Genomic DNA, 22,461 nt, shown 5'->3' with positions numbered 1-22,461 from the left:
AAAGTACTTCTCAATACAGGAATTAACACACATTTTACTTTCTTCTTTGTGCTTTTCTATTTCCCAGTTTTCTACAAGGAGCATGTAAGAGTTTTAATTATTTATTAAACTTGTGTTTTCAAAGCATTACACTGAGTCATTCCAATTATTTGCTTTATTGACACCCCGTGTAAATAAGGCAATGGCACCCCACTCCAGTACTCTTGCCTGGAAAATCCCATGGATGGAGGAGCCTGGTAGGCTGCAGTCCACGGGGTGGCGAAGAGTCAGACACGACTGAGCAACTTCACTTTCACTTTTCACTTTCATGCATTGGAGAAGGAAATGGCACCCCACTCCAGTGTTCTTGCCTGGAGAATCCCAGGGACGGGGGAGCCTCGTGGGCTGCTGTCTATGGGGTCGCACAGAGTCGGACACGACTGAAGCGACTTAGCAGTAGGAGCACACCCCGTTATTTGCTCTGACCATTAAAAAAAATAAAACTTTACCTGGAGTATTTGGAAAATAGGACTCTTGGCAATGAATTCCAACATTATTAAAATTAAAAACAGCACAAGAATCTGCAGTAACTATTTGAAGAAATGTTATATCCAAGACCAATTGTTTAACCTCCTATGCTTATTAATAAACTTGACAACAGGTCCCATCCGTAGGTTCACAAATCTCCAAACAGCCTGTATTTCAATACTATGGATTACAGAAATTAATAAAAGCAGACATTTTCAAACTTTAATCAGGCAAGTGTGTGATTCATAAGAAAAAACTAATGTTATTAAGGGGCTTCCCAGGTGACACACGTAAAGAATCCTCCGGCCAATGCAGGAGACTCAACAGTTTGATCCCTGGGTCAGGAAGATCCCTTGAAGCAGGAAACAGTAACCCACTCTAGTATTTTTGCCTGGAAAATTCCATGAATAGAGGAGCCAGGTGGGCTACAGTCCATGAGGTGGCAAAGAGACATGACTGAGCACGCAGGCATGCACATAGAGACCATAGAATGTTCTTAAATTCGAACAATCAAACTGGTGCATGAGAATTCAATTAAAAGAAATTAATGAAACATTTACTAGTACAGATCTTTGGTGGCTAGGATAAACCCTCGCTCATTTGTCTGTTTACAAGAATTAATCACATTCCAAAAATGCTACAGTATAGACACTTACTACTCAAAATGTGGTCCTCTGACTGGGGCACTGGTGACACTGGGAGCTTTTGGGGAATGCTGAATCTCAGACTCCACCCCCGACCTACTACCCCTGAAGCTAACAGTTGAACAAATTCCTAGGTGATTTGAATGCACATTTAAGTTTGAGAAGAGCTTGTATAGAGAAGCTGAAAGCTAAAGTGTTAAAAGTCACAGCCAAATAAAAGACTCTAGGCTAAGTGAAACATCTCTAAATAACACCACCAAAGGATTTAGTGTACACCCAAAGCTACCTGGCCATCTACGAACTACAGAGGTTCTCCGTTTGGTTGTACATCAGAATTGCATGGGGAGCTTTAAACAAATACAGATGCCCAGGCCCTACCCCTGACCAAATGAATGAAAATCAGTATTTTCAAAAGTTCTCCAGGTTATTCTATTATGCAGCCAGATTTGAGAAGCCCTGAGCTCCTGGCATAAACAGGATCTTAACCAAGGAGATCATTAACCTAATCACAGCCAGGCAGATCTAATCCCTGCTTCTACTCTCCTCCTTTAGCTTCCCAGAGACCCCTGTTTATCACTTTACATTTATTCCAAGTCCTTCTCTGCTCCTCCCAGTAGAATCCAGTCCCCTCCCCGCACCCAGGGCAGGGACAGTGTCATTAGTCACACTACCTCCAGCACCCAGTGCATAACTGGAGCTTGATGAACATTTGTTGAAGGAATGAACTTGAATAGATGGAAAAGATGACAGAGGACGGCTGCCAAGCCACATGGGAAGGAGGGCGGGCATCTGAAAGCAATAGGAAAACACATGTTTTCTGATCCTTTAAGTCTCATGGATATGAAGCTTCCATGAAACGTAAGCCTGTGGGGAAGACTTACTCTGAAACTGACAAAACTCACCTATCATTCCAACCGGGTGGCCAGGAAAAATCTGGTGAAAGGCAACTATGTTTTGAAACAGCAAATTCATTACATCATGAAAGAAACGAAACACGAAAGTAGGAGCCCACCGAATAGCCAACGTGTTTTCCAGTAGGTCCTCCCCATCCGAGCTAGGGCACACACCTAACAGTGTACCACATCCACACGTTCAGTGCCAGAGCTCAGGTCACAAGCAGAGTGGCACCCCTGTAACTGTTTCAACACATCCTGGCACAGGACCTGCACGCCTCTCCCGGTAAGGAACAGGAGAGCAAGACACAAGAAGGCCTGAATAAAGCCTCATCCAAAGTTCACCATCAAGCTTCAAACTCAGGAGACTTGAAACCTTATCACTACATGGTAGATGCAGATACCCTTCAGCTGGGCGTAAAGAGCCGTAAAAAGACCGAGGTTGTGGATGCTAACAAACATTTCTTCCTCCCTCCCTTTCATTTCTGGGAACCTCTTCATCTCACAGCAGGGCTAGAAGAACATAACCACAAACATTTCAGACTCCGTAAGGCCCTGGATCTCTGCTGGGCAAGCAAACAAGAGCAGCCTTCTAAGCTGAGAAAAGCATGAGCAAAGAAAATAATACGACCTCAATCTTGTCATCTGCTAAAGAAAACTAAAGACACCGCGCCATTTGGTTTTCGTATTTATGGAGCTTTCCGGAATGCTGTCCTCCATTTTCACCTCCGGGTCCTACTCAGCTGCTAGTTAGAGAGCAGTTTCTGTGTGTGTGTGTGGGAGGGGGAGGGGTGGGGGGGGGGTGGGGCGGGGGTGGTGGCTACGTTTTCAGCAGGGACCAACACGAACTCCACACAGTTCAAATGGGCATCACACGTGGAGGTTATGTCAACATCCTCCTCTGGGCAGGTCTTCCACACCGGAACTCCTTGCTTTACCTGCTAAGAGGCGACCACACCACAATCCCCAGGCCAGCCGGGCAAGACAGGAGAGGCAGGCATGCCTTCCCCTCCTGACTCAGCAGCCCCCCCACCCCCCCCACCCCCCCCCAGCCCCCCACCCCGCCTTGCCTTCCCTGCTAATCGTCACTTTCTGTTTTCTTCCCCACTGTGGTAAAAATAACTTCCTCTTAAAGTGTCTAAATCTGCGTGTGATTTAGCACACATTTTTTGGCACATCGCTGGCTGCATTTTGACGCTAAAGGAGAATGAAGTTGCAAAAAAATCTGCAATCACGTTTCTGCGAAAACTCCAACCAGATGAGTGAGTTCCCTTGCTTTCAGGAATATTGCAAAAATACTTTCAGGGAAGATGATACATTCTAAGCACTGCATTAGCTCCTTCTGTCCTCTGCTTCTTACAGACTCAGCAAAGTCTCAGGGGTGGAGGGAAGCAGGGCAGGAGGCACGTGCTGTTCGCTGTGACCTGGAGTGGCTTGCTGGCTGTGCTTCTTACTGTGGAGAAGGGTACCTCAGTGGGCAGACCAGCCAACACAAATGTGGCACCAAGAACTCAGCAAGACTTGTATTTAGGACCTGAGACAGAGCTCCAGAGGGGTGTACCTCCCCTCCCCTCCCCCCAGCTCCACTCACCTGCTGGTAACTACGGGCAGGGGTGGGTGTAGCATAGTCATTTCAAAAGAAAACCGTCGAGAAGAGAGTCCCTTCTGATAGTAACTCCTCTCCACAAAGTGAAAGTGTGAGCCACTCAGTTGTGTCCAACTCTTTGTGACCTATAAACTGTGGCCCGCCAGGCTCCTCTGTCCATGGGATTTCCCAGGCAAGAATACTGGAGTGAGTCACCATTCCCTGCTGCAGGGGATCTTCCTGACCCAGGGATCGAACCTGCATCTACCTGCAGCTCCTGCATTGCAGGCCAATCCCTGACCACTGAGCCACTGAGAAGCTCCAGGTGGGACCTTAGAGAGCACCTCATTCAGTCATTCTAAAGGAAAATGAGGCACCATCATCTGTAAAGTTCCCGAACTATCTCCATTTTCCCTTTCCTGGCCATTGGTACATATTCCCAGACAGACCATCAGGACCACATGGAAACACTGCTGCTAATGGGGGTCCTAGGAAAGAAAAACAACTGAGGATCACAGACCTAACTAAACATCTTCATTTTGGAGGTGAAGAAAGGTAAGCTTAGGAGGTTCACATGACTCAACAGTATTGACCACTGAACTTTTTGGAGACTCCCTCCAGACCCAGGTCCCCTGTCCCTTCCAGCAACCTACATGGCCCTGCCTGTTGCACTTATCCAGTGAGAAGGCATTTGTGTCAAACAGTCTACATGTCAAAGGAAGCTCTGTGCCAGAGTTGCAAGGTCATGGTTTTCCTTGACAAAATTTAACTTTCCATTAAGTAATGTAAAATCCCACTTGCTTTCAGCTTCTCAAGGGATTGGGTGACCAGCCACGCTGGAGAGTAATGGCCCTGGTGGCTCTGGCTTGCCCCAACACCCATCAGAGGCTGGACAGGTCAAGGCAACATGAAGAAGCAGAGAATGGAAAACAGAAGCAAGTTCACCAGCCTTTTGACAAAGACATGACTTGCTACTTTGGTTCACTGTTCCTGCCCTGCCCTCCAATGGAAGGGAAGTGAGAACCAGAAATAAATCCGTGGCTAGACTACCGGGCATAGTAGTCCCGTCGAAAGGGGAAGAGGCTCTAGCAGCAGCCCCAGTGTATGCCTGGCTCTGTGATCGTTTGACAAAGTAGACTGATGTGGATCACAGTCCAGTCCTCGACCAGCTGGCGATCCCAGAGAGGGAGATGTGCCATACTCCTTCTCTTACAACTACGTTCATTTTGTGAATACAAGGTGTGTGTGCCTGGGGTGGGGAGGAACGTGGATAAATTCAAAACAGAGAAAAGCAGGCTGGGCAAAGAATGCCTTTTTCAGATGGTTTCCAGGAAGCAGAAGAGAGGCTAAAAAGCAGAAAGATTTGTGTATGTACAGTTAACAGGACAAATGACTGGAGAATGTCAGCTGCTGATGAGCCCTCATCAGTTTGAAGGTGAGGGTGACAAGAGAAGCCACAAAAATACTGCTTCAGTAATTTCACACTTCTTGGGTAGAATGGTTCATTGAAATAGAAGCAAGCCATGAATGAATCTGCATATTCCACCGGTATGTGTGTGTTTGCCAAAAGAAAAAGGGATCTGAGAGAAGCAAAGAATAAGGCGAGAAAATTGGCATTTGTTGAAATCAAATGCCAGGCCTTGAGTTAGACAAGCACTTTATAAAATGTTGTGCTTAGTCACTCATTCACATCCGACTCTTTGCAATCCCATGGACTGTAGCCCGCCAGGCTCCTCTGCGCATGGGGATTCTTCAGACAAGAATACTGGAGTGGGTTACCGTGCCCTCCTCCAGGGGATCTTCCCAACCCAAGTCTCCCTCATTACAGGTGGATTCTTTACCATCTGAGTCACCAGAGTAATCCCATCATATGGGGCTTCCCTGGTGGTACAGTGGTAAAGAATCTGCCTTCCAATGCAGGAGATGCAGGTTCGATCCCTGGGTCAGGAAGATCCCCTGGAGAAAGAAATGGCAACCCACTCCAATATTCTTGCCTAGAAGATCCCATGGACAGAGAAGCCAGGCAGGCTTATATAGTCCACAGGGCCACAAAAGAGTTGGATAGAACTTAGTGACTAAACAACAAACAACATGGATTAAAACACCTCAGGTTTTGAGAAGATAAGAGCATTGCCCAAGTTCCAGCTAAGAAGTGGAAACACAGTTATTCATACCCAGATCCCCGGTCTATAGCTTGTACTTTTTCTAGTATCTGATGCTTCCGACCCACAGAAAGCTTTCAGTGAATATCTGCTGAATGACTGAACAAAGAAGTTTATATGTTTCAGAATACTTTCATTTTATTTTCATAAGACTGTGAAAGTCATACTGAACTAGAAAAAAAAATCAATGATGTTTCCAGAAATGCATTACAGTTTAATGCAAGTGGTTATTTAAATCATCTATCAATGAATGAAATCAGAATTACTTAATCAAGGCCATAACTTAAGGTTATTTCCATGTCTTTCAGTAAACAAGGTCAATGGGTTTATGCACTGAGCCTTAATTTTATAATCTATTATTCTGCCATTCTAGGTTAAAATCCATTCAGTCACTATTTCAAAAACCACATCATCTTATGGTCTCATCTCCTTACAGTCATGCTTGAAATGTACCAGCTAATTTAATACAAATTGCTACTTAAGGAAGACATTGACCTAGAGCAAGAGACAAACTGCTATTCTGCAAATTTCCAAAACAACTGGTTTAGGGTTCAGGAAAATGACAAGAAACAAGAAGTTTGTATTCTAGTATGCACTCAAATCTCTGGATTGACCTCAGGCATTCTTAATTACAAGGGAAGCTCTACAATGCAATTCTAAATCCCAACAGGTAAGAGGCAGACAACATTACAGAAGAAAACGTTTCTAGAACTGTATGTTGCAGTGGTTTTAACATCTTTGGAGCATATGCTTCAAACAGCCAGAAAGAGATGGGTTGGAGAATTAACCGTTGGCTAGAGTCTTTCCTGGAACCCCTCCCCACATTCTCTACTTAAAATAGGAACAAAACGAAGCAGAATTGAAGCCCTAGTAAAGAACAGTCTGCTTAGCAAATATTTTGAATCAACAGATACTTCCTACGGGTTCATGTGGAGCACCCAGAAGAGGTGTCACAGTAGAGATGGAAAGTATTGAGCAAGCTTCCTCCTTCCAAGGAGCTTGCCTACAAATTATGACAATACACAGTAGAGTGTCAAAACTTCAAAAGTAATTATGAAATAAGTACTAAAGAGTTCAGAGATCATCCTTGGAATCTGAGCTTCCTTAGCCATCAGCAAAGGGGCAATAGCAGAAGCCAAGGCAGGTGGGTGGTGAGACAAGAAAGATGAGCCAGTGGCTGTCTTTGGGAAATTACAGACAATTGCTATAAAATCTGAGATAGACAGAAGTGCAGCATACTCTGGACATTAAGCTGCTATCTGGCTCCCTGATAATTTTTAGTATAAGAGTGTTACAAACTATTCAAATTGAATCTCTTATCAGGCAGCATGGAATTGACTGTACTTATTTTAAAGCTTCTTATTTGGATAATATATAATTCTAAAACCTACTAAAAATTTCTAACACTTTGAAGGAAATATTTCTTCCTAAAATCCTAATTTATTTTAAAAAAGTTAAATTTCGAATTTATTTTACTAAAGGACTATATATTTGTCCTGTATATTATATACCACAATGTGAATAAAAAGGAATTGCATATGAATCCTAATTTTGTAAGAATGCTCTAGATTTCCTTGGTAGCCTCATAGTACATAGTATAAGGAACACAATGTACACAAATGTTTTCCCCTGCTGAACTCATTGGCTCCATTCTAGTGAATAAGCACAAAGAAAGAATTCTCACACCATTGCACTCTAATCTGCTCTTCAAGATTGGCAACACTCATATTCCAAATATAAGTCACAATAGTCTTTGTGACACCTGTAAAATAGTTGTTACCTATTTATGAATTTTCACACAGTAGAACTAAATGTAAAGGGTTTACTATTCAAAGTCATCCCTAACTGTAAAACAAAAACCCCAAGATTCTTTTAAAGAGGCCTTTGTGTTCAATCACTAGAAATTTATTTAGGTTTTATTCTATACCCAGACACTGTACTTAAAACTCAAAACAAAAAAGCCAACTCAGATAAAAAAATGGGCAAAGAGTGTGAACAGACATTTTTCCAAGGAAGATATACATATGGCCAAAAAGCACAGGAAAAGATGTCCAACATCACTAATTATTAGGAAGATATCAAAAAAAAAACTACAATAAGATACCACTTCATACCCATTAGGATGTCTACAATCAAAATAATGGAAAATAAAAAGTGTTGGTAATGCTGTAGAGAAACTGGAACTCATAAACTGTGGGTGGGGATATACAATGGTGCAGCCACTGTGGAAAACAGCTTGGCAGTTCCTCAATAAATTAAACATAGAATTATCATATGACCTAGCAATTCCGATGTGTTTACTTATGGCAGAAAGTGAAGAACTAAAGAATCTCTTGATGAAAGTGAAAGAGGAGAGTGAAAAAGCTTGCTTGAAACTCAACATTCAGAAAACTAAGATCATGGCATCCGATCCTATCACTTCATGGCAAATAGATGGGGAAACTATGGGAACAGTGAGAGACTTTATTTTGGGGGGCTCCAAAATCACTGTAGATGGTGACTGCAGCCATGAAATTACAGGACGCTTGCTCCTTGGAAAAAAAGCTATGACCAACCTAGACAGCAGAGACATTACTTTGCCAACAAAGGTCCATCTAGTCAAAGCTATGGTTTTTCTACTAGCCATATATGAATGTGAGGGTTGGATTATAAAGAAAGCTGAGTGCCGAAGAATTGATGCTTTTGAAGTGTGGTGTTGGAGAAGACTCTTGAGAGTCCCTTGGACTGCAAAGAGATCAAACCAGTCAATCGTAAAGGAAATCAGTCCTGAATATTCATTGGAAGGACTGATGCTGAAGCTGAAACTCCAATACTTTCGCCATCTGATGCAAAGAACTGGAAAAGACCCTGATGCTGGGAAAGATTGAAGGTGGGAAGAGAAGGGGATGACAGAGGATGAGATGGTTGGATGGCATCATCAACTTGATGGACATGAATTTGAGTAAGCTCTGGGAGTTGGTGATGGACAGGGAAGCCTGGTGTGCTGCAGTCCATGGGGTCGCAAAGAGTCGGACACAACTGAGCAACTGAACTGATATACTTAAAAGAATAGAAAATAGATGTTCATACAAAAACTTATACACAAAAGTTCACAGCAGCCTTATGCACAATATCCAAAAGAAACAACTGAAATGTTGAGAAATAGATGAGGATAAACAAAATGTGGTATATCCATACAATGGAATATTATTCAGTCATAAAAATGAGTAAGTACTGATACAGGCTACAATATGAATGAACCTTGACAGCAATGTTCTAAGTAAAAGAAGCCAATCACAAAAGACCACATATTATATGATTTCATTTCTATGAAATGTCCAGAAGAGGCAAATCTATAAAGACTGAAAACAGATTAGTTCCTAAGGGCTTGGAGAAATGGAGGAATAATGAGGTGATAATTAAAGCAAATGAGGATTTTCTTTTTGGTAATGCAAATGTTCTAGAAGTGACTCTAGCGATGGTTTCACTGATCTAAGAATATTCTAAAAACAATTAAAAGCTATTACATTTTAAGTGAGTGAATTAAAAATCAATAGCATATACTTAAGTGTGCTTCATTTGTAAATTTCTTGCACAATAGTTGTTACATTGTTTTGACTTCTGCAACAAGAATTTGGTGAAATTCCAGTGTTCTCTCCCCATTTCTGATAAATAAAAGGGTTTATATATATCACTGTTTGTTTAAAGTTGTTTCTGTACTAAAAATAAATATAGGTAAGACAAAACTTATTTGTGGTCAAGACTTAACTTCTTTCTAAAAAATAAAAAAACAGCAAGTGTCAATTTCTAATCATTCTAGTAGCTACAGTTGGTCAGATAAGATGCCTTTTCACTGTCCATGGCTGACCTGTTCAGTGCAGCTGCAGGGAAAGCTACAGTTCCTGCTCCTGCTGTTTCCCTCTAGGGAAGCAAAAGTTACTGTTTCTTTGGGGACTCAAAAATCTTGAGCACTTTCATTCTAGTTTCTCAAATACAAAACCAACTAGTGTTTTAAACTTGGATCAATGACAGGGAATTTGAAGAAAGACAGTATCCAGATAATACATATTTATCTGTAGTTTAAAACAACTCATACTGAGATGAGTCTACATTAAAAATATTTTACAAGACAGAATGCTTTTCACTATTCATGCTGTGTGTTTACAGAACAGTCTGCCATAGCTGAATTCCATTTTCTATCTTCCTCTAAAACAGTGCTACTGTGTCCCCAACCAACCCTATAAGATAAACTTGCAGCTATGAACAAGAATGTCATTTTCTTTTTATGTCAACAGTTTCTATTGATAACATCATATTTTATGCATTCACTTCCTAGATTACTGTCTGGGGGCTGGGGTATTATATTTAAACTATATATGATGTGCAGAAGGAAACTTAATTTTACTTTTAAGGTTTAGAGAAACTATTTTGCAACAAGTCTGGACTTCAATTTTCACATTTTCCTTTAAATTCATTTAAACTTAGATACTTTCAAGTCAATAAAGTTACATCTTTTTCTTTCATTTTTGACTCAAAATTGCCACACTTATATGTAATCTACATATCAAGACGGAATTCTGAAAACTAGAGTAGTATATCTCCATTTAAAATAGTGTAAGTTAAAAATGGAAAGGAAAACCTATCAACTTGAGATCAATGCAACAGATTTAGTTCCCATCGATTTAGTTCCCATAAAGGCTAAATCACATATCCAAGTCTTGATGATAAATCATCAGAGTTTGCTGGTTGTACGGGATCAGTAGTAAGCCATCTGGCTTATTCAGTTTACATCTATGTAACGAGTGTTATTCCAAGTTTTTGATATTTCCACAGCTCATAAGTAATGAGTCTACTGGCAGAGGCTGCATCATAATCTAATTTCTATGGAAGATTTCATTTGATTTTGGTTAGTTTTCTACAGCAAGTCAAAGTCTGAATACCACTTCAAAATAAATGAAATAATTTCAATGAACTGCACACACCATGGTCTCCAAGTTCAAGTACAGCAATTTGCTTTATTCATGTCTACTGACCCCACTGTGTGCTTATGCTCTCCTTCCTCCACTCATTTCAAGGAGGTAAAGAAGCAAGACAAGAGTTCTCTGCATAACTTTCCTCCCCCTCACACACTTTCCTTTTTATTTATAATCTGCTGCAGCAAAAAGCATCTTTAAAAAGAACAGACTTTGCCCTTCCCCAAACTGCCTAGGAAAAAAGAAGCTGTTTGACCCCAGTTCCTTTGAGAAGAAGACGCATCTTTACCGACTCCCCTTTTTTCCTCCACACTATGCTTTTTGGTTGCCCCCTTCACCTCATTCCATGCATCTTCTAACCTCAGACAGTCAAAAGCCAGCTGGGGCTGCAGCTGTTGCCTGCTCTTCCTCTTGCAACAATGGGGCACACGCAGCAAAGCAGAGGCATTTTTAAAAGTTGAAGTTTAAAAATGAAGCCACTTCCATCGCTTTTAAAATATTTTATATATCACTTCTCTTACTCTCATCACTTCTCTTTCTCTCAAATACATAGGGAACTTCCCAAAATCAATCTCTGGCTCTAGAACAGTGTTCACGAACTGAGACTGGGATCAGAATTACCTGGAAGACTTACTAAAACAGAGTCTGGGGTCCCACGCCCAGACTGTTTGATTCAGTAGGTCTGAGATGAGACCTGAGAATCTGTACTTATAGCAAGTAACCAGATGATGCCGATGCTGTGGGTCCAGGGACCACACACTGAGAACTACTGGCCTAGAAAGGGGCTTCTCAGGTGGCACAGTGGTAAAGAATCCGTCTGCCAATGCAGGAGATGCAAGAGACATGGTTCGATCTCTTGGTCGGGAAGATCCGCTAAAGTTGGAAATGGCAGCCCACTCCAGTATTCTTGCGTGGAAAATTCCAAGGACAGAGGAGCCTGGCAGGCAACAGTCCATGGCATCTCAAACAGCTGGACACAGCTGAGCAACTGAGCATGCACACACAGCTTAAACAGAGAAATGAAGTGAAGTTGCTAGTCGTGTCTGACTCTTTGCGACCCCATGGACTGTAGCCCACCAGGCTCCTTGGTCCATGGGATTTTCCAGGCATGAATACTGGAGTGGTTTGCCATTTCCTTCTCCAGGGGATCTTCCCGACCAGGGAGCGAACCCAGATCTCCTGCACTGTAGTCAGACGCTTTACCATCTGAGCTACCAGGGAAGCCCAAACAGAGAATGAATGCTAAAGAAAGAGAGAGAGAAATTAAAAATTTAAGATTCCAATTCACCTCACCTCCAACTGTGGGACTCTGGGAGAGTTCAGTCGCCTAATTCACGGAGGTGGCATCTTGGGGATGAATAACAGGAAGGTGGAGTTAAGAGCAGGCCTGCTGCTTGCATGGTTTCCCTTCTCTGCTGGCCCCTCAAGATGCTCAAAGTATCAAGAAAAGGAAAATGAAATTATAGAAATAAAAATGATCATTTTTTGACCAGTCGGTTCCTTAGCACCCCACTCGCATCTTGGCTCTATTTCCTTTTTCTCTTAAACTGCTTGTAGTGTTAATGCAGTTCGCACTTGATTCAACCAGACGTGGGTTCAAGTCTTGCCTTACTTACTCTGTGTCCTTCAACAAGTCAGTGAACTTCTTTGCCCTCCTTTCTCCCATATCAGAAATAGGGATAACAGCTGTACCTAATTTATGATATTTCTGTGCTAATACAATTTCATTCTGCATGTGCATTGACTGGCACATACACAGTAAATGTTAGCTTTTGTCATAAATGGTCCTATTTCTTCCCTGTGAGAATATTCAGTGTTCAATATGTTACAAATCACACTACCTATTTGATACAATAAGTACAAGCATCACTTCCAGATATTTATTTAGTAGCTACTATGTATCAGATGTGGACTTCCCTGGTGGCTCACAGGTTAAAGCATCTGCCTGCAATGCAGGAAACCTGGGTTCGATCCCTGGGTAGGGAAGATCCCCTGGAGAAGGAAATGGCAACCCACTGGAAAATCCCATGGACGGAGGAGCCTGGTGGGCTACAATCCACGGGGTCGCAAAAAGTCAGACACGACTGAGCGACTTCACTTCACCTATGTGTCAGATGTAATATATTATAGAAGTATATTAAAAATAAAAAATACTGCTAAAAATAATATTTTTATTTGGAAAATTTTGACTTTATATGAACTTATATTTAAGAAAAATACTTGCCTCCAAAATTGGCTACCTAGGAAAATTGAGAGGATGTGTTTACTAACCACAATTTTGTTTTCACAGACACTAAAATAGTAGAATGGAGGAAACAAGGGGAGCATAATTCTGCAGATATCTTGGCCTTATATTATTAAGGGTATATTTTAGACCCTCTTAAAGACCACAAGCCCACTTTTCCTGAAAATCATTATGTTTACATAACAAAACAACAGGGAACAAATTTGGCCAATGGTTATCTTATTTTCAGTTCACAATGATGTCATTTTCAACCCACTACATCAGTCAGAAATTCAATGATGAGTTAGTAATAGGAGCAATAGTCCATCCTTCAGTTCTTTCTGGTTCCCTGAGTGAATGCTTGTGAATTCACCCTTTCAACAACCAAGCCCCCAAATTTATCAGGCTTCATTTCCTGGAGTATATAATGAAAGCATATAAAATTGTGGATACCACACATATCTGACTGAATTTTCAAGCAGTTAATACGGTAGATACTGCGGTTTCTTGATTTTAGCCTCACTACATGCCTTTGATCCTTCCTCCTCCCAAATTTCCCCGCCCCAAGAAGGGTTATCAGCATGGCATTTTAAGAGCTGGGTGGATGTGTTACAGGCAGTCTTTTACCTATGGAATTTTACCTATGGAAAATGCCCTGCCCAAAGCCAAGTGCTCCGAAGGACATCACAGGTGTCTTCCTTCCCTCTCCACTGTACTCTTCCTACATCGCTGGCCTCTGTATTTTGCTTGAAAAGAACCCCAACAAAGAATTCCTTATCAGTTCATGGAGAAAGACCCCTAAGCTTCTCAATCACTTCCCTCCCTATGCCAGTTATTATAGCAGCGACTGTTGGTAATAACAGCAACCTGTGTGGTAGTAGCAGGAATCTGAGAGCCAAAGGGGCTGTGGACTTCCAAACACAGAACTCCCAGAGAAAAGAGTTGACTCTTTAGCAAAAGTACATATTACCCCAAATCCCCTAGGAAACCAGATGCTGAGGATTATTCTTTGGAAATCCACTTGGGCAATATTTTCCTCTAATTTTCTCTAAAGCATCTTACAAAACCGTAGTTCCCGCAAAGTTTCTACTGAAAGAGAAGTGTAACTTTTAAAATCTGAGCTTCTCTACTCGGGAAAACAAAACATTGTTTTATCTGCATGTACATTTCAAAACGCTCTAACACATTTGTCACTTTGCTGAAGTGGTTTTCTTCCTTCGAAAACGATCTGCTATCTAGACCTGTGGCTTCTGCGAAGAAGGGATTTTTGTGGGTGAGGTTGGCAGCCTCCAGCTGCCGGAGTCGTTTGGCTCGTGGTTCCAGCGCTGCGGGGGCTTCTCTGCGCGCTGGCTCGGGTCACACAGATGCCGGAAGTTCCCCGGGGGCTTTAGTTTATCCGCTTGGACGTTTGCGATGACCTGGGCCGCTCAGCCTCTCCTCTTCCACCCCCACCCCGCACCATCGAGACCTGCTCTGGCCACGGACTTGTGAGAGGGGAGCATCTTCCCTTAGCCAGGCGCGCACCGGGGACCTGGGGTACGCACGCTGGGCCCTGGCACCCCCTCTCCCCGCGCACTGACCACCGAGCAGCAGGTCACATCCTCTCTCTGGAGCCGCTCTTTTCGCAAGCTCCTTCCCCTCACCTCTCCAAAAAACATAGGCAGCCTTGCTCCTATTAAACCAGGCACAACCTCCCCCAAAAGTTCAGACTTGGGACACGCAGCGCTATGGATCGTTCAGTCGAAGCAGGTCGATCCCTGCTGCGGACAGCTAGGTGTGCAGGGGGTGCCCCAAGCACAAACCAGCTCACGGACAGCGCGGGAGCCCGCAACCTGCCCCTTGGCTACCCAGGCCAGGAGACAGGAGATCTTGCGGGACAGAATTCGCAGAACGGGCCCCGGGGAGGTACTAATCTCACCCGCGCGACGCGGAGCGCTGGACGGGACGGGACTGTGGTCACTAACAATGCCATGGACCGGCCGTCGCTGCCCCTCGCCTCTCCCCGCTCTGCCAGGCCCGAATACACACACACACTAACTCACACGCCAGCACTCCACCCCAGACGGGGTGGCCGAGGCAGGGGGGAAGGTATGCGGCGTCCCGCCCTGGGGTACCTGCCGGGCAAATCAACCCCGCGGCGCCCCACCCCCACCCCGCCTCTGCGCAGACAGACAGACAGCGGGCGCTCAGGGTCGCCGCACGGATGCTCGCGGGCGTCCCACCTGGGGAGCCTCGACGAGGTAGCGGCGCGGGCAGCACCAAAGTATCCGGCGCGCTCGGCTCCCCCCCTCCACCCCCGCCCCGGCACAACTTCGCGCCGCCCTCGCTCCCGCCTTCCTTCCTTACCCAAATACTGCCGCAGGTCGAGCAGGAAGCGCGGGGGTCCCCCGCCGAGCTGATAGAAGAGGGAGCCCAGGCAGAAGACCAGCAGGGTGGCCATGCAGAAACCGTAGTCCCGGAGGGAGAAGCGCAGAAAGGGCAGCAGGGAGACCCGGCGCTTCCAGCTGCCCAGGCCCGGAGAGGCGCCCCCCAGAGGGGCCCCATGGGGCCAGGGATCCGCGCCGCCGCCGGGATGCTGCTGCTGCTGCTGCTGCTTCTTCTTCATCGCCGGCTCCGCCGCCGCGCACAGCCTGCCCGTGCCAGGAAGAGGTCACCCATCCGCCTGCCCATCCGAGGAGGAGAGCCCTGCCGGCCGGCTGCACATGGGCAGGGCCGCGCCGAGGGCAGCCCGGGTGGGGGGCGGGGAGGGGGCCGAAGTTGCCGGGCTCAGGAGACTTTCCTCGGCATGGTCCCTGCCGCCGCGGCCCGAGCGGCCGAGGTGCCCGTCCCCGGCTCGGCGGCGCTTCCCGCGCCCGGCCCGCTAGCGTCCCCGCGTCCCGCGCCCCGCAGCGCCTCGGGCTCGCTCGCGGCCGCTGGGGCTCGCCTCCAGCGCCAGCGTGGACCCCCCCGCCCCCGGCTTTGTGGCTGTCGGTCTCGGCGTGTTTTGTCCCGGCTCAGGCTCCTCTACAAAAACTGTAGGGAGGAACGGGAGGCGGACACCATCTCCACGCTCCACCTCCTTGACAGGGGTTTTCCTCCTTCTCCTCCCCTTTCTCCCTCCGGCTCTCCGCCGCGCTCTCTCCTCCCTCTTTCCCTCCCTCCCTCTGCTCGGGTCTCCGGGTTTCTCTCGGGTGTCACGTTACTGCCTCTCCGTGGAGGCGGGCGGGGAGTGGGGGGGGGCGGGGAGGGAGGGGCGGCGGCGATTATTCGCAACATGGAAGAAAGTTTCTGGGTGTGTTTTTTTCTCCCCCTTCCTCCTTTCTCTCCAATCTGGCCTCGGTTCATGCGCCACCAGCGACCTCTTGGGGGCCCCCGCTGACTTCCCTCTCCTACACAGTCACTGGCAGGAAGAGGCACGACTTCTTTTAGTACGATATGTTTGTGTGTGTGTGATTTTTTTGGTCCTCGTCTTTTTTCTTATTTAAGAAACTTGACTCTCCCTCTGTATCCCAAGCTGCTTACTAAAGGCGGATAAAAGGTACTTGGGGATGGGCTCAAGCCTCTGCTGAGATGGTAAAAGAACAAGTGGTGGATATTATAATTAAACATGCCCATAGGGCCAGGTTCGTCGCCCCAGCTCCAGAAAGGGAAACAGAAGAAGCAGTCTTGCCTTCACGCGGCAGCTGCTCCTCTGCGACTGAGGGACCAGACAGGCAAGGCGGGTGGGGAGTGTTCCAGAGCGGACTCGAGTGGTTCCTCTGGCAGATGTTCAGGGAAAGAGCCCTGACCTCTTTAATCGAGGCCTCCCAGGTCTTCCCATGGGCTTCCCTGGTGGCTCAGACGGTAAGAAAAAAATCTGCCTGCAATGCAGGAAGCCCAAGTTTGATCCCTGGGTCAGGAAGATCCCCTGGAGCAGGTCATGGCAAACCACTCCAGTATTCTTGCTTGGAGAATCCCAAGGACAGAGGAGCCTGGCGCGCCACAGTTCATGGGGGTCACAAAGAATTGGACACGACTGAGCGACTCAGTTTCCCATGTCTTCCAAGGGAGGTTTCAGGACATGAAAGAGCACCTTCCCCGCTGAAAAGCTGCATCAAATATACATCCGCTGGGGATGGGGGATGGGGAGCGCAGGGGTGTGATGCTCCGAAAGGGCTGCTTCATCAGCCACACCTTAGATAAGGAGGATTGACTGCTAGATGTAGAAGCCGTGCCACCTGAGGCTTCAGTGACTGGCCCTAGGTCACGGAGCTACCAGGAGTCAGACTGGGAGTGGCACCTAAATCTTTCTGACACTCAAGCCCAGGGTAATAACCACTAGGAGGTACTATCTCCAAGCCAGGGTGCTTTTCCTAATAATTTGCCCAGTGACTGGAGGATAGGATACAACACATTTAGCCCAGACCACCTTGGGAAATGGAAAAGAAAACTTCCGGTTTCTTGTGCCTCTCCTCTCTGGTCCCCTACTCACTCTGTACATTTCGGTGACTGACGACCTGATTAAAGAAAGAATGGGGGGCCAGGGACCTCTATGATTGTAAGGTTGTTTTCTTGAAAACTTTTCTGAGTTGGAAATCTGAGGAAGTTTCTATGGAAAATCAGGGAATAGGATCCTGAGGTCACGAGTTTACACTTTAAGAATAATATGGTATAACCATCCTCCAGACATGAGTATCTTTGTTCCCGATTTGAACAGTAAAGAATACATATAGATCATAAACAGGACACAATGGTGAATGAGGGGAGTGGTTTCACACACATAGTCTACTTCCCAGTTTTATGTCTTCCTGGCCCAATTTCTCATGGAGGGCAAGAAAAGGGAGGTCCCTGTGTTCTGTCACAGAAAATCATAAAAGAGTGTTAATCATTTGTTTCACATTTATTACACGAATCAGAGATTTATTGGGATTAATATGCACATTCTAGAAATGTGAATGCCCCTGAGCGAATTAAGCCAATCAGTCACTGCCCATTAATGTGAATTACTTTAATCAGCACACTGAATAGCCCAGAATAGGTTCCCAGTTAATAATTGTTCAGTTAATGATGGGGTTTCCCTGGTGGCTCAGATGGTAAAGAATCTGCCTGCAGTGGGGAAGACCTGGGTTTGATCCTTGACCCACCAGTCTAAGTCCATACCCTTCCTTCTGTTTTACTGTGCCCCTCTCTGCTTCTAGCAAGGCCAGCCTGTCACTGCCCTAGACTCTTGAATCCACCCAATCCCACCCCCAAACCCAAGCATGCTGTCTCCCCAGGCTTCTGCATCTCTGCAAATTATTTGTTGTTGTTCAGTTGCTCAGTTATATCTGACTCTTTGCGACCCCTTGGAACTGCAGCACTCCAGGCTTCCCTGTCCTTCACTACTCCCAGAGTTTGCTCAAACTCATATCCATTGAGTCTGTGATGCCATCCAACCATCTCATCCTCTCTCACCCCCATCTCCTCTTGCCATCAATCCTTCCCAGAATCAGGATCTTTTCCAACGAGTTGGCTTTTCGCATCAGGTGGCCAAAGTATTGGAGCTTCAGCTTCAACACCAGTCTTTCCAATGAATATTCAAGATTGATTTCCCTTAGGATTAACTGGTTTGATCCCCTTGCTGTCCAAAGGATTCTCAAGAGTCTTTCTAGCACATGGTTTCAAAGTATCAGTTCTTTGGGGCTCAGCCTTCCTTACGGTCCAGTTCTCACATTCATACATGATTACTGGAAAAAAACATAGCTTTGACTATATGGACCTTTGTCAGCAAAGTGTTGTCTCTGCTTTTTAATCCACTGTCTAGGTTTGTCATAGCTATTCTTCCAGGGAGTAAGCATCTTTTAATTTTGTCTGTAAATGATGGCACTATCAAATCACTCAGGGGTAAAACTCAGAGGTCTTCCTTAGTCTTTCTCCTTCTCTCACCCCTGAATCTAACCTATCTGCAATTCCTATAAGCCCTACTTTCAAAAAAATATCCAACATCTGACTTCCTCGCCACCACTCTGATCCAAGTCATCATCTTCTCTCACTGGTTTAATGCAGTGGCCTCCTATATCAGTTGTGTTTTAAGTCTGTTGTTGTTGTTTAGTCACTAAGTCATGTCTGACTCTTTTGTGACCTCATGGACTAACCCACCAGGCTCCTCTGTCCATGGGATTTTGCAGGCAAGAATATTGGAGTGGGTTCCCATTTCCTTCTTTGGGGGATCTTCTTGACCCAGGGATTGAACCCATGTCTCCTTCATTGGCAGGCGGGTTCTTTACCACTGAGCCACCTGGAAAGCCTTATATTTGAGTTTTATGTAACTAAAAACCCCAAATAGCAATGGCTTAATAGGAGAGACATTACTTTATCGACAAAGGTCCATATAGTCAAAGCTATGGTTTTTCCAGTAGTCATGTATGGATGTAAGAGTTGGACTGCAAAGAAAGCTGAGCACCAAAGAACTGATGGCTTTTGAACTGTGGTGTTGGAGTAGACTCTTGAGAGTCCCTTGGACTGCAAGGAGATCCATCCAGTCAGTCCTCAAGGAAATCAGTCCTGAATATTCATTGGAAGGACTGATGCTGAAGCTGAAGCTCCAGTACTTTGGCCACTTGATTCGAAGAGCTGACTCATTGGAAGAGACCCTGATGCTGGGAAAAATTTAAGGCAGGAGGAGAAGGAGACGACAGAGGATGAGATGGTAAGATGGCATCACTGACTCGTTGAACATGAGTTTGAGCAAGCTTCAGGAAGTGGTGAGGGACAGGGAAGCCTGATATGCTGCAGTCCATGGGGTCACAAAGAGTCAGACACGGCTGAGCACCTGAACTGAACTGAATGGCTTAAACAAAGAAAATAAGTGTATTTCCCTCTCATGTGAAACAAGTCCAGAAACAGGCAGTGTAGAGTTGGTGAGGCGTCTCCATGCGCTCATCAGGGACCCATCAGAGCTTTCACCATCCTTAGCATGTGGCTTCATTTTAAAGGTAAACTTATGCTTGAAGATGGCCACTGGAGCCATCTTATGTTTATATTCCAGGCTGGCAACAGGAGGAAGCAAAAAAAAAGAAAAAGAAAAAACTCTTCCTCCAAATGGAGTAGGTTCTTTTAAAGAAATGCTCAAAAATGCAATGAATCATCCTCTTAGTTTTTTGGCCAGAACATAATCCCAGGACTATGTCCAGTTGTAAGGAGGGGCTAGAAAATAAAGATTTCAGCTGAGCACACTGCTGCCCCCAAAATATCAGGTCCTATTACTAAAGTATGAAAGGACAGGTGAATATTAAGTGGCAATCAGCGGTCCCTGCCATTCTTCCTTCTTGATCCCAGGCTTTCACTCTATTTTAACCCCCTTCACAGCAGCCAGAAGGTAACTCCACTGCACAAAACTTGCCAGTGGCTCTCAACACACTCAAGAGTCAAAGCCAAAGTTTTTCTGGTGCCCTTCAAGGCCCTATTCACTTTGGTCCTATTGTCTCTCCGACCTCACCTCCTGTCACTTTTCCCTATTCGTTTTCCTCATTGTTGTTCATCAGACCAACAAAACTTGCTGTCCCATAGCATTTTTGGAACGCTGCTTTAAAAGAACCTCTTACCTCTCAGGCAATTGTTCAGCAGAAATGTTTGATTCTATTTTGATTAAATGGATCCTGCAGAGAAAACAGTATTAGTATATCGAGTACATAGAAACAGACACAGGTTAGACGTTTGCGGAAAGAAACCACTTATCCAAAAATATACTGTTAAGTGCAGATACTGTTTCCTAGTCCTAACACAGCACAGTGCAAGCCTAGTTGTTGTAATTTGGTGATAGCTCCCCATCTGAGAAAAGGGTGGGCCCACAATGGCTATTTTCTTTCTATGGTGAATTTTCTTTGCATCTTTGTTTACATAAAAAGCTTAAAAAATTAAATTTGTTTACAATTAATGGAAAAAGCAGAACCTTCCTAATAGGTCCAAGTATTGATTGTCTTACCTTACAGTAAGACTTCTATCACTGTATCAGTGCAGATTGCTGTTTGGGCCATATTTTTAAATTTTGGCAGTACAAATTATTACCCTAACTTTGGAGTGGATTGTCTGGCTGTTTATTTTTCACAGTGTTCAAAAGAGGTTCTAAACTACATTCTTTTTTTGCTTATTTTTTTAATAGAAGTTCTTGACCAGGTGTAATCCATATTAATATAGTGTAAAATCAATATATTAGTTTCAATCATCCAATAAATATACATTTAGCACTATCTTGTGCCTACCACTCTTCTGATTGTCACACAGCAAAACAGAAAAGTGTAAGACCAGTTTTTCAGCCTTGAAAGAATTTGCAATCTTTTCAGGAAGATAGGATTATGTTAAGTGAAGAAATTTGACAATAATGCAAGGCAGCATGTAATTAAGTGATAAATTGCTTGTTACACATTGTAAATAGCAAAGTCATTCAAATCTTTAGAGAAGCCCAATATTCATTTCCAAAAGGAATAATTTTTCTTTGATTTTTAAAATTGTCTTACAAACCTCAATGCTTTGAGCATAGAAGTGATTTTTAGGTTTGAGAGTTATTTATAAGCAAATAAGAAGTTTAAAGTAGATGATCGAACTGGTGATTTTTTTTGGTCCAAGGGTGCTGTGACTCTGAACTCATGGTTTTGATTTCTTTGTGCAGCTTTTACATTGACTGTATCTGATGCACATTATCAGTGGGGAGGAAGTCAGATGTCAGGCCAGAAAGATCAAGGAGTCTGCAGGGGGCAAGAAAAGCCTGGGAAAGTGGGAAATTACATACGGCCTCTAAAGACATTCTTTCCAATAACTAGTTGAATGACTTTTTCAGATGAACTTTATATAAAGTAAAGTTATTGGTTTATTATGAAATACGCCTGGTGCTTTCCATGCAGCTAGGTGAGTACCAATATGAATTCTAAAATATTCATTTATCACAAGATATTTTGGCCTTTAATTAGTTATATCAGTGATTTGATTGACCCATCTGTCTTCTTTAAAAAGCATGAAAATAAAGTAATGGGTTTTTTTTTTTAATTTATTAATCCAAATGAGTGTTGTCACAAATAAAGTGTGGAAATGTGTTTAAGTCTCAATGCCATTGCTTAAATATAAAAATATGACACTTTAGAGTTGGACCATAAAGAAGGCTGAGTGCTGAAGAATAGATGCTTTCAAATTGCAGTGCTGAAGAAAACTCTTTAGAGTCCCTTGGAATGCAAGATCAAACCAGTCAATCCCAAAGGAAATCAACCCTGAATATTCATTGGAAGGACTGATGCTGAAGCTGAAGCTCCAATACTTTGGCTACCTGATGTGAAGAGCTGACTCACTGGAAAATACCCTGATGCTGGGAAAGACTGAGGGCAGGAGGAGAAGGGGACGACAGAGGACGAGAGAGCTGGATGGCATCACCAATTCAATGAACATGGCTATGAGCAAATTCTGGGAGATAGTGAAGGACAGGGAAGCCTGGTGTGCCGCAGTCCAAGGGATCCCAGAGAGTCGGACATGACTTGGTGACTAAACAGCAGCAACAAATTTCCTGTAAT

At 44.4% G+C, this 22,461-nt stretch overlaps 1 protein-coding gene across 2 annotated transcripts in view; it reads right to left on the bottom strand.

Moving 5' to 3' along the window:
• UST (uronyl 2-sulfotransferase) overlaps nt 1–16,071 on the bottom strand; it is a 322,187-nt gene extending 306,116 nt beyond the window's left edge. Inside the window, exon 1 of one of the 2 annotated variants that reach the window (XM_055535912.1) lies at nt 15,314–16,071. In XM_055535912.1, coding sequence (XP_055391887.1) covers nt 15,314–15,572 — 259 coding nt within the window. In that variant the 5' untranslated portion in view covers nt 15,573–16,071. The remainder of the gene's footprint in view (nt 1–15,313) is intronic. The other variant, XM_055535911.1, reaches the window with a different exon arrangement.
• Between the last annotated feature and the right edge of the window lie 6,390 nt (nt 16,072–22,461).

The sequence above is a fragment of the Bubalus kerabau genome, chromosome 9 (genome assembly GCF_029407905.1).
Source record: "Bubalus kerabau isolate K-KA32 ecotype Philippines breed swamp buffalo chromosome 9, PCC_UOA_SB_1v2, whole genome shotgun sequence".
NCBI classification, from domain to species: Eukaryota; Metazoa; Chordata; class Mammalia; order Artiodactyla; family Bovidae; genus Bubalus; species Bubalus kerabau.
Note: the sequence above shows the minus strand (reverse complement) of the source record. Positions and strands in the feature narration are given on the sequence as shown.